Raw genomic sequence first — 13,044 nt, 5'->3', positions numbered from 1 at the left:
GCCCACACTCTCCTTGCTTGCTGGGAACTTCTTCCCTGCGAACGGGACTCTTGACTCAACTTTTAGAAGCTAAAACTTCAGCAGGAATTGTCTGGGACTGTATCTGCCCCGCATTCCATTGTGGTCGGCCTGAACTTTGGGATTTCACCCAGTATAGTGTGGCCAGTTAGCCCCAGTTGGCACTTTAGGCTTTTAAGCACTCAGAAAATAAAATAAATTCTACTTTTTTTACTAGGTATGGTGTCTTTTTGGATTGTGTTTTTACTGTCGTACTGTTTTAAGTGTTACGAGAAACACTTTACACATTGTCTCATTAATTAAGCCTGCCTGCTGTGTGCCAAGATACCAGACAGGTGAGCACAGGTTAATTTATGGTGTGTAACTGACTTACCCTTACTGGGATTGTGGTCCCTACCTGGACAGGGTGCATATCTTTTGCCAGCTGGAGACCCCAATTTCTAACAGATATGAAAATGTGTAATACATATCACCCCAAAAATGTTAACACCCATCATAGTTTTGCAGTCTAAAGTAAAATAATTCATTTGTATTGCCCTTTTGAAATTCGTTTTTTTAAGTCTCCTTCAAAGCTCTCAAAATACCTATGCCTAGAAGAACAGTTTTGGATTGAGTGTCGGTGGTGTTGTTGGGTGCTCCATTCAAAGACCCGGCGCTCCACCTAAAATGTTTGAACTACCTGGGCTCCTTACTTCTTTTTTTGCATATTTTATGCAGCACTTTAAACCTGAAAGGGTACTGTTTTTATATATCTGTCTGTGTGTGTGTGTGTGTGTGTGTGTGTGTGCGTCTGGGTGTGTGTGGAAAAATTAAGCGCAACTAACAAACTGTATTTTTTGATTATACATTTAATCTTTCAATTTTACAAAAAAAATGGAATTCAACTTTTTGACCTATGAAATAGTGTGCTTTTAACAATTATTACTGCAGATTTAAAAAAAATGAAAATGTTAGTGAGTTTGGGTATTTTTTAAACAATTGCTTACAAATTAATATTTAGAAATTAAAGTAAATTAATATACATACATGATTTAGATATTTAATAAACATGAAACTTGCATAATTGAAATGCTGTAACTTTTTATTTTATTTTGCAAGTTCAAGTAAATAATATTTGTTTTAAATTATTTTATTTATATTTTCAATAAATATAGTTAAATATTTTCAAGTAAATAAACTTCTCTAAATTTCCCAATACTTTTCATTAGGGAGATCTCATTTAATATATGATTAGTTACACACAGTCATTTTACACTCGTAAATTCACTCATATGATGCTCAATCCCTGACTAAAGGATGTGGAGACATATAAATCTACACCTAGGTTTAATTCTGATGAGTAGCAAAAAAGTGGAGGGTTTCACCTAGATGTAGGAGTAGATCCATAGGTGACGCGATATACATGTTGTAATTGTGAAAGAATTGATAGGAAAATAATGATTTTCAATATTTACCTCCAATACTTGTTCTCTACAAAGAAATAGGTCTTCTCTGTAACCTCATCATAGACAGCTGCATCAATTTTCTTCACAGAACTTGGAAAGCCAAACCGATGGATATTTTTGGGGTAACCCTCTAACATGTCAGTTCCACTGAAAGCCCAGTATTTAGATCCTACAAGAAGGAATTAAGAAAATTTAATGAAGAAAAAGTCATCTCGTTGCTTTAAGGTGTTTCATTAAACTAACACCTTACTAGATGTTGATTGACACACTTGCATGTGTAGTCTCTGCACATTAAACGCATCCATGCTTCAAAATATGAAAAGCATCGTGAAAAGCAGTCTCCTTTGGTGGAGCTGTGAAATGAGGATCAGCAATTAGCGGGCCTTCATAAACAAAGGCACATGCACCTGAATCCCTCACATGTTAGTTTTTTGGCCGGTCTGAAAGTCATGCTAAAAGCTTTCTTAGACCCTGAACCTTCAATCATTACAATCACAAGCATCACATAACCACGGCCCATGAAAACCTAACCACCAATTTAATTTGGAAATCCATAAAGTTTATAATCTTGTGGCAATCTCACTGACATTTTTTTAATTTCATACCTTTGTAAACTCTAAAAAGCACTTGCTCAAGATATGCCACAATGTTTGAAACTTTGGACTGCACGTGGCACCTTCATATAGGAAACATTTACCAGTAGCATTACCTTTTAATTTTTTGGGACAAACCAAGCACTTGGGGCCATCTGAAGGTCAGGCTCTTTCCCCACAACTGGTATTTGTTGCAGAAGGGTAACCCAGCAAGGAAATGTGAGGGAAGGGCACTGTGGCTCTTATTTCGACCCTTGAAAACAGACCTAGCAATACACATGTGGCTCTTTAGTAAATGCTGTATGCAATATCCATGCGTTTCCCATAAAAATGAATCAAATAGTAGGTAATTTGAATAGAAGATGAGTAGTCCTTCATATGCGTTGCTACCTTTGAAAAAATAGATTTGATCAGTGGCAGGGTTTTCATAAGCAGCTTCAATACCCGACGGTAAAGATGGCCAAAAGGAGAGCACTGAGTAGGATCTGACTTCTGAACTGCTGGGAATCTTGCGCCAGAACATTCTAAAAACAACACACAAAATTCCAAATAAAAAATATATTCCAGAAATGCACGTTTTATAACAAACATGAGTGGCCATGTATATGCTTAAGAGATATTGATATCGAAATCTGTCAACAAGCAGTAAACGATTATTCTAGTTTAACAGAAAAATGCAAATACGTGAAAAATACAACACGATTTCTAGATATTGAGGACCCTGGATGATTTTCTTTCTCTGCGATGTCTACAAAAGGTACGATGTAAATCCAGAGAAATTATTTCTTCTTGACAAAAAAACCACTGATGTGGTATTTCTCAAATTACCCAAGTAAAAACAGCTGCAAGCACATTTTTCAAGCTATAAATTATTCTTTGTAAATCGCAAATAGGCTACAGCGTTCCTTATGGTTCACTGAAATGCGTGTTGTTCCGCTCAATCTAACGTGGCATACTGTGCACTTAGAAAAAGTCAGTAGTAGTTTGTTTGTTTATTAACAGATGTATTTTGATAAGCACTCGAACTAGGCAATTGGTTTGTCTCACCCAGTCCGGGTCAGCTGACAGGCCTTACTGTGCACCCCATCATGTAAACCAAGCATTTGCAAAGCAACAGGTCTCGCATTTCTCCGAGTTAGAGCTATTAGCAGTTGTAAACTCCCAACCGGACTTTTTTTGCCACATTAACCTATGGGCAAAAGTGCAATTATCTACGTAACAGGCAAAAGTGCAATTAACTGTGTAACAGGGTCGATGTCATGCAAAGCGCTCGACTTCTGCCAAGCGAGATCGCGCTGCGAAAAAAGATAAAAAGTAGACCACAAACCAGACGCAAAACAGCGAGCCTCGCATGTTTTCAGTACTTGGTCACTGTGCTCAAGGAGGGCTAACCACCAGAAAAGGCATGATGTATGCATGCCTTCCACTAATGAAAGTAAGCATATTTTGAAAGGCAAGCCCACAAACCAATGAAAGACACTGAAGTGACATGGGCGGGGCTCCGAGCCCTTTTCTAACTACTAATGTGTCTCGCAGCCGAAACGCATGCGCAAGTGCATGTGACGCAGGCTCGACCCTAAAAATGGTGTTCCATGTGGGTTGGGGCATTGGGCCTCCGGCAGTGAGCGCATGTCCGACTTCCCAAGAGGAGCCTGTGCAGGTGTGATTAAGAGCAGCAGGCTCCGGGCGGTGGGCTTGGTGAGCAGAAGAGAGCTGAAACTGCACCTTTTCCTGCCTATGGTCATACCACCCTGAATGTGCCCGATCTCAGAAACTAAGCAGGGTCGGGCCTGGTTAGTACTTGGATGGGAGACCACCTGGGATAACCAGGTGCTGTAGGCACTTAGCCTCTTGCATACACTAGGTGCTGCACGTCTTAGCCCAATTACACAGCTTCCTCGCTAATTTAATTTTCCACTTTTTATTTCCTGCACTCTTTTTTTTCCTGTCTTAAAAAAAGAAATAAAAAAGAACAGCATTTGATGGCACTGTAACAGCTGTCATTAACTCAACGATCCATTTATCGACCACAGAAAGAATGGGTTAGCAGGGCGTGTGCAAAATAAAACCTGTTCATATGAAAACATCCCAGGGGATAGCACATGACCCACTGTTGCGTCCTAAGCATTAAACTACAGCCCTCTGTCTCTTTCACTTTCACTTGTATTGTAAGAAGGGGCATTATTTTGCATGTTGTTTGAGAAAGGATTCTGTTGGACTTTTGCTTATGCAGGGTCATCCCCAGTCTTTTTGCCTCCTGCCTCCTATTGTTTTCTGACCTGTCGCTGTTGGCTTTTGAACTCTGAGCACTTTCCCACTGCTAACCAGTGCTAAAGTGCATATGCTCTCTGTGTGAAATTGTATGTGATTGGTTTATCCATGATTGGCAAATTTGATTTACTAGTAAGTCCCTAGTAAGGTGCACTAGAGGTGCCAGGGCCTGTAAATCAAATGCTACTAGTGGGCCTGCAGCACTGGTTGTGCCACCCACATAAGTAGCTCTGTAATCATGTCTCAGACCTGCCATTGCAGTGTCTGTGTGCGCAGTTTTAACTGTAAATTCGACTTGGCAAGTGTACCCACTTGCCAGGCCTAAACCTTCCCTTTTCTTACATGTAAGGCACCCCTAAGGTAGGCCCTATGTAGCCCCAAGGGCAGGGTGCAGTGTATGGATAAGGTAGGACATATAGTAATGTGGTTTATATGCCCTGACAGTGAAATACGGCGAACTTCGTTTTTCACTGTTGCAAGGCCTGTCTCTCTCATAGGATAATATGGGGGCTACCTTTAAATATGATTAAAGCGTAGATTCCCCTAGAGAGTAGATGGACATGTGGAGTTTGGGGTCCCTGAACTCACAATTTAAAAATACATCTTTTAGTAAAGTTGATTTTAAGATTGTGTGTTTGAAAATGACACTTTTAGAAAGTGAGCATTTTCTTGCTTAAACCATTCTGTGACTCTGCCGTGTTTGTGGATTCCCTGTCTGGGTCAGTTTGACAGTTGGGTTGTTTTTCACCTCACACCAGACAGTGACACAAAGGGAGCTGGGGTGTAACCTGCATTTCCTGATTAGCCATGTCTGCTAGGAGGGAGGGGTGGAGTGGTCACTCTCATCTGAAAGGACTGTGCCTGCCTCTGACAATGCCGGCTCCGACCCCCTGGTGTGTGTCTGAGGCCTTGCCTGGGCAAGGCAGGATTTCACAAGTAGGTGGGAGTCCCCTTTGAAGAAAGGTGACTTCAAAGACTAAAATGGGTATAAGAAGGGCACCCAAATCTACAGACTTTAGAAACACTTCTGGAACCAAGAGGAACCTCTGCCTGGAGAAGAGCTGAATAGCTGAGGAAGAAGAGCTGCCCTGCCTGTGACTGTGCTTTGTGGAGCTATCCTGCAGTTGCTGCTTCTGCCAGAGTAAGAGGGCAAAGACTGGACTTTGTGTGCCTTCCATCTTGAGAAGAAATCTCCAAGGGCTTGATCTAGAGCTTGCCTCCTGTTGCTTGAAGTCTCAGGGACAGCAAAGACTTCTCTCTGCCAGCACCTGGAGTCTCTGGAGAGACTCCTACTCTGCCCTGTGATGCCCATCCAGTTCCTGGGACCCTGAAAGGAGAAGCTGGCAGCCTAAAGACAAGAAAATCCACACACAGAGCGCTGTGCGGGGAAAAGATTGACGCAAATCCGATCTGCGGCTGAAAAAATGACGCGCCGCCGGCTCCGCAGCTGAGAAACGACGCTCGCAGGAAACGCGACCGAAAAATCAACGCACGGAGCAGGAGAAACGACGCGCAGCATCGCTGACGGAGGCTGGGAGATCACAACCTGCGCTGCAGGATTTTCAAATCATCGTGCGGCTGGATTTTTGACTCAAGTACCGCCGTGCAGAGTTATTTTTGACGCACACCCACCCGTGCGGGGTTATTTTTGACGCACACCAGGTACATTTTCACTCTAGCAGCGCTAGTGTGTTTTTAAAACTACTCAAAGACTCTTTTTGATTTTTAATTGATAACTTGACTTGTGTATGGTGGATTTTTGTTGTTTTGGTCTTGTTTTGTTTAGATAAATATTTCCCATTTTTCTAAACTTGTGTTGTGTCATTTTGTAGTGTTTTCATTAAGTTACTGTGTGTGTTGGTACAAATACTTTACACCTAGCACTCTGAAGTTAAGCCTACTGCTCTGCCAAGCTACCAAGGGGGTAAGCAGGGGTTAGCTGAGGGTGATTCTCTTTTACCCTGACTAGAGTGAGGGTCTGTGCTTGAACAGGGGGTAACCTGATTTTTTCAACAACTTCTAAATACTTTCTGTGGGAACCTGGTTTGACAAAAGTAAAGAAAAGACTAGCCACCCTCTGCCTGTAAGGCATGAGGAATATGTTGCAGATGGCACTTACAGAGTGACAGAGCCTCTCCATTATGTGAAAAAAGTGCAAGAAGAGGGCTTGCCTTCCTATTTATTTCTGGATTTAAGGTAGTGATAGAGATATTTCTCCAGGCCAGAGTGGATGGAGGTGTCGCCACTCAGTGGGATAACGAAGAGAGAACTCCTGCATAGCAGCAACTAATCGTCCTTGGGAGGGGAGAATGAACGCTGCTGTTCAGAAGCAGCGTCTCCCCTGGTGACTCCTCCTTGTCATGCCCTAAAGAGGGGTCCAAGGAGGCGCAGCACATGCTGTGTCAGGTCAGGGTTATCCATTGTAGTTGAGTGTGTGAGAGGGGGCATCTGATAGTTGTGCTAGGTTGGGGAGGGGCTGCTTCAGCGTGTGAAGATGAGAGAATCGGACATAACCCAGAGCATTTTAAACAGCACATGCTGTGTCAGGTCAGGGTTGTCCATTGTAATTGAGTGTGTGAGAGGGTCCGTCTGATAATCGTGCTAGGTTGGGGAGGGGCTGCTGCAGCGTGTGAACATGAGAGAATCGGACGTTACCCAGAGCATTTTAAATAGAGGAGTTTATGAACATTTTCAATGCAACGGGTCACGCATTTGCTCGAGTTAGAGCTATTAACGTTGTAAACTCCTAACTGGACTTTTCTTGCCACACAAATGAAAAGAAAAAAAAACGCAGCGCATTCACGCTGGGGTTTACATAGCGTGATCGCGCTGCGTTTTCTTTCATTTGTGTGGCAAGAAAAATCCGGTTAGGAGTTTACAAAGCTGGGGGTGGGGTGGGGGAATGCAGTGCTCTCATGTTTGCTCGAGTTAGAGCTCCTAGCATTGTAAATTACTGAGTGGACTTTTCTTGCCACACAGACTGAAAATAAAGAGGGCGAGCTGGCCCTGGAAAAGCCCCCCTCTGCTGTTGGTTTATGTTTTCAGAGGGAGCTGGTGGGGGGGAGGGACTGAACATGCACCCACACTGTTGAGGTGAAACAGGCAAATGCCCCAAAAAAGTCCCTTACAGAAGAGATAAACAGGACATAGCGCAATTACACAGTACTTTGTGCTGCTCCCAAAGTGAAAAAAGGCAGGACATAGAGGCAGAACTGACCACTAGCAAGCAAGGATGTTTGAAGGACACTGCAACTAACAAATCAAAATGCTGGAACTCACTCTATTGTATACTTTAGTATACAGCAGGCCATACACTAACGCTCGACCTAAAAATGACAAGTAACATAACCACACTATTGTGTGAGTGACCCTGCCCTGTTCAATCGATATCCCACATTTTAAGTAAGCATCTGTATGAAGCCTGGATGGTCGTAGAACGTGGAGTGTAAATTCCATGCTGAAAGTTAGGAATTCTTTTAGAACAGAAAATAATGGACGGAACAATACCATGAGGTAGGGTGACAGTAAGGAAACCCTAGTAATTAATATGATTAGTTTTTGCTGCCAGTCATGCTTATTTTTAATAAAACGTAGGGACATTTCCGTTATTATTTAATCCGTGTATCAACATGTTTCTCCCTTACACGAGAATGTCACAGTCTCAACCAGTAATGAACGTTAATGGTCTCTGTTGCAATTAAGTATAGGGAGTATTTCTAGCAGGATAGCTTCCTTCATGGATATGTTCCCTAAACACAAGGACAGAGATAAAATGCCTCACCACACTAGAAAAAGGTGTGCAACAGATTCTTACTTTCAGATGGCAGACGTTCTCTATTAGGCATAAAATGTGGAGCAGCAAAATTACTTATTTAATACGGTTTATGCTTTATAATTAAATGGTACAAAACAGACTGCAAGGTCAAATCTGAAAAGACCAATGGAACTGCATAGCTAGTGCAATCAGGTCCTGATTCACATTCAAATTACATGCCCACAGCTGCCCTTTTGGTGATCTTGTTTTTTTTATTACTAGACAGGCTCCATCAAATTCATGAAATGCTGTGCTGGTCTAGAACAGGTCACCTGTGAGGAACCTCTAAGGAACCAACACACCTGTATCTTTCATGGTGCTTTGACATTAACCATGAAGCACCTACAGCAGCATCCTACAATGTCCTTTGAAGTAGGAGTGCGGCAGGCATTCTCACAACTTGACCCCTTCACCACCATTCCTAAAGCTTAACTGGTTAGGAACAGGTTTCATGAAACTCTCCAGCAGGGAGTTTCTACTAAAAATGATTTTCAAGTGAGATTTTATTCTGAGTCTGGGGTGAGCAACAGTGATAGAAATACAGATATACCACCAGCCGTATTACGAGTTCCATAGGATATAATGGACTTGTAATACGGCTGGTGGTATATCCGTCACTTTACCGTCACTTTTGGGACGGATTAACACCTCCTCTAAAGTTGTAATAACCCCCCTAGTGTCTATCCAGACTTTATATGTGTATTTATCATCTTCTAACCATTACCTTTACATGCTTTCCACGTGATATCTATTGTAACCTGAATAGGAACATGTGATGTTTTTTTCATTGAAACTAACTCACTTGTCTTTGAAAAATAAAATCTCGCCACGGAAAGTTGTAACCGCGCTGAAGGTCATTCTGCGATTGCAAGTTGTTGTGGGATTTGTTGGTTTGATTGGTGGAATTGGATATGTTGCTGCACCTATGAAATACAAAATATTTAAAGGTAAATATACAATAAATTTTGATTAATCATTTCAACTTGTTAATTTGTATTCAAACACTCCTCCAGATTTGCAATTTATTACAACATAGAATGCAGTAGGAACATGGATAACAATCAAAATTCAATAGAAAGTAGCAAGCAAAACTGTCAAAGTACAGTAATAAATCAAACACAGAGGTACAAAAGAAGAAGAACGAAACAGAAAGCGGGAAGAATGCTCACAAGTTAGACACAAGTGAAAACAACAAGGAACAACACTAATCCATTAAAAAAATATAAAGAATAAAAAATAATAAAACAGGGAAGCCAATGGAAAACTACCGTCAAGTAAAGAGAAGGGACAATTCACAAAGCATTTCTATGAGTAGTTGTATATTAATTCTGGCTTTCGTTTGAGTTCCACCTTCCTATCCAGGCTTAATGCACAAAGCTTTTTTTCAAAGTATTTGTCTTATTCCAAGCTTACATGTTGCCTACTCCAGAAGTAGGCTACACTTGCTCAAACAAATCTAAGGTTTTGTGATCTATAACATTCTTTTCAGTTAATAACCATGTCTGACAACTGGAAAGGAGAGGTGGAGCTGTTTTAAATCAGCTAGTGAATTTGACCCGCAGTCATTAAAAAAAGTGCAAAGGATGAGAAGCGTTTGCTTAGTGGAGGTTAGAAATTGCAATCTAGGTGAAGGGAATGTTTACCTAAAACTAAAACCTGTATTTGATCAAAGGACGGGAGGATGTCATAATTCGATTTTTTCAAATAATATTACTATTGGCATTTTCAAAAGGGAAGCATGAGAAATCACAATATATAGATCTATAGATAATTATCACATTTAACCACAATCTGTTCCACGTTTGTCATAATAGATGTGTAAGTCATAAGAGAACAGCTCTTGTATTATATCTTGGGTTGCCATGGAGCAATGCAAGACATTCCATATCAAATATGCTGTATTTTTCAGTTATCATTGCGATCTAGGGTTAGCAGTGGCCATTATGTATCAGACTTTACTTCAAACTAATAACGTATTAAAACAAACTATGGTCCTTCCTAGAGGTCTTCCTTTGTCACCTTTATATGGCCTCAATTTAGTCATGATCAAAGGGTGTGAGCTATCTATCACATGTCTTCACCAAATAAGCATGCATGCAGAGGGGGCATTTTTTGGGCTGGGGGAGAGAAGGCTATAAGTCTTGCCCATACTTGTTGTCTCCTATTTCTTGAAACTCCCATGCAAAGTCAAAAGTGGATCTTAGGGCCTGTGTCTTACAGGTAGTAATTCCACTCACAGGGTTTCCTCTGGTACATGTGTTTGTTGGGACTCTGTACTTATGTCACACCTGGGTCTTCTTCCTGATGTTCCCAAACGCCCACTATTGCAGACCAGAGTCCTGCCAGTAGATGTCTCCGTATTCCTCTTGTGTCATCTCTAATTAGGGCTCCCTCCTCTGCCATAGCCCACAATGCCACCTCTCACACCCAGCCCAGTAACTTCTGACTCATCACTGACTTCTACTTTCTTGATATGCAGTGTTTGGCCATTACCAAGGGCAGCTCCACAAACCTATTGCCTGCTTTTTTAGGTCTTGGTTTGGGGAACAGTCCTAGTAAGCACATCTCAGGTATGCATTGAAGGGTGCAATTAAGGACCTCATTCAAGACGTCAACAACACTTTCACAGAATCTGTGAATTACTTAAGAGCTCCATGTCATATGGCCAAAATCTGCTTCCAGGGATGAACACCGTGGGCAATGTCTAGGGGCGTACCCATGTATGACCTGTATTCTGTGAGGTGTTAGATACATCATGTGTAAGTAATTAAACTGGGTATATTTCGGTCTTGTGTTTCTAGAGACCTGGCATGGGTAGGCCAGTACTTTTCGCCATTCTGAATCTGATACGTCCCATCCCAGTAATGTCTCCCATCTGCTAGGAATATAAGCATCCCTTGTTGTTTACATGTAAAATTAGTCAGTGGGTCTCCATGTGGGAGTCCATCAGTTTCTAGTTCATCGAGATTCTTGCCATCTAGCCATTGCACAACCCATTACAACTGTGCTGCTATATAGTGTAACTCAAAATCCGGGGCACACAACCCTCCATCGCCCAGTGGGTGACAAAGAACCTCCAGGGAGACTCTACTCTGACTCCCATCCCAGATTAAGTCACGCAGGGGTGAGTGTAGTTGTTTGAACCACAGGGACGGTATTTTAATTGGTAAATTTACTAAATAATACAATAGCCTGGGTAGCATTATCATTTTAGACAAAAAGATCCTTGCCATAATCAGCAGTTTCAGGGATCTCCAAAAGCTTACACAGAATCGAAACAACCTAAGGGTGGTGCCTAAGTTAGCTTCCTGTAGGTCAACCAGGGAGTGGAAGATTCTAATGCCTAGATATTTAAAGGGACGTAGGCGACCAGACTAGGTCATGCAGAATAGTATGCAGTTGTGTTTCCACTGTTAACGTGAATAAGTATATTTTGGTCTTATTTACATGTAGGCCGGAATCAGTTGCAAAGTCTCCCAAAAAGGACATTCTGTTTGCAACCTCTCAAGAGCCATCTTTCAGGTAAAGGAGCAAGTCATCTACGTAGAGGGAGATTATATGTTCCTTTACATCTTGTGTAAGTCCCTGCTTCCTTCCACATTGGCAAAAAAGTGCCACCAGTGGTTCGATGGCGAGTGCGAACAGGAGGGGGACAACTAGCACCCCTGCCTGGTGCTTCTAAGGATTATGTATTGAGCAGATACCGTACTGTCCATCCTAATTCTTACTGTGGGGGTTGTATCTAGCAGCTTCACCCACTTCACCTATGCCTCACTTAGCCCCATTCGAAGCATAACAGCAAGCAAGAAGTCCCATCATGTAGAGTTGAAAGCTTTCTCCAGATCGACTGACATTAATATAGCATTCAGGTGGAGGTCCACATCCAGGTGATACATAATATGGTATAGCCTGCATAGGTTAAGAGAGGTTTTCTCATCGGGATAAACCCATTCTGATCAGTGTGTATTAAGGTGTGCGTGTGTGGTGCCAATCTCATGGCCATCACTTTGCTCAATATCTTGAAGTCCAAGTTTAACATGGAAAGGGGGCAGAATGCTGATGTGGGGGTTCAGGGGTCTACAGATGGAGCAGAATCACCAGTGCGTCCTCAGTAGACTCGGTCAACCGTCCTAGTTTAATTAAGCCTGCATATAGGGGGTCATTCTGACTTTCCCGCAGGGCCGGCGTGCGCCCGCCAAGGGAGCGCCCGCCGGCCCAGCGGGAAAGGGCCTGCAACACAGAAGCCGGCTCCGAATGGAGCCGGCGGTGTTTCAGGTGTGCGACGGGTGCAGTTGCACCTGTCGCGATTTTCACTGTCTGCTAGGCAGACAGTGAAAATCATGCTGGGGCCCTGTTAGGGGGCCCCTGCACTGCCCATGCCAGTGGCATGGGCAGTGCAGGGGCCCCCAGGGGCCCCACGACACCTGTTCCCGCCATCCTGTTCCTGGCGGTAAAAACCGCCAGAAACAGGCTGGCGGGAATTGGGTCGGAATCACCATGGCGGCGCTGCTTGCAGCGCCGCCATGGAGGTTCGGCCCAGCCAGGGGAAATCCGGCGGGAAACCGCCGGATCCCCTTTTCTGACAGCGGCTTTACCGCCGCGGTCAGAATGGGCAATGAAGCACCGCCAGCCTGTTGGCGGTGCTTCCATTGCCCGCGGCCCTGGCGGTCTTGGACTGCCAGGGTCGGAATGAGGGCCATAGTGTCTATAATTTGTGAGCCAGCATAGAAGAGAAGGCGGTGTAAAATTCCATCAGCAGGCCGGCAGGGTCCTTGGTTTTCCTGTGAGCCATCTCTTTGATAGCTACTCGGATCTCCTGAGCCATCACTGGGCCGTCTAGGGTCTCCCACATTTCAGGATCTGCTGCACTCAAGGTTATGGGGGTTAAGTAATCAGTCATCGC

General features: G+C 43.0%; 1 protein-coding gene and 1 pseudogene across 1 annotated transcript in view; one reads left to right on the top strand and one right to left on the bottom strand.

Moving 5' to 3' along the window:
• LOC138248633 (matrix metalloproteinase-18-like) overlaps positions 1-13,044 on the bottom strand; it is a 36,928-nt gene that overhangs the window by 8,072 nt on the left and 15,812 nt on the right. The window contains exons 6-8 of the mRNA XM_069202365.1: positions 8,944-9,064; positions 2,447-2,580; positions 1,473-1,632 (exon numbers count right to left, since the gene is read on the bottom strand). Of these exons, the coding sequence (XP_069058466.1) occupies positions 1,473-1,632; positions 2,447-2,580; positions 8,944-9,064 (415 nt within the window). The remainder of the gene's footprint in view (positions 1-1,472; positions 1,633-2,446; positions 2,581-8,943; positions 9,065-13,044) is intronic.
• On the top strand, positions 3,790-3,898 carry LOC138251028 (5S ribosomal RNA; annotated as a pseudogene).

Source organism: Pleurodeles waltl, chromosome 8 (assembly GCF_031143425.1).
Source record: "Pleurodeles waltl isolate 20211129_DDA chromosome 8, aPleWal1.hap1.20221129, whole genome shotgun sequence".
NCBI classification, from domain to species: domain Eukaryota; kingdom Metazoa; phylum Chordata; class Amphibia; order Caudata; family Salamandridae; genus Pleurodeles; species Pleurodeles waltl.
Note: the sequence above shows the minus strand (reverse complement) of the source record. Positions and strands in the feature narration are given on the sequence as shown.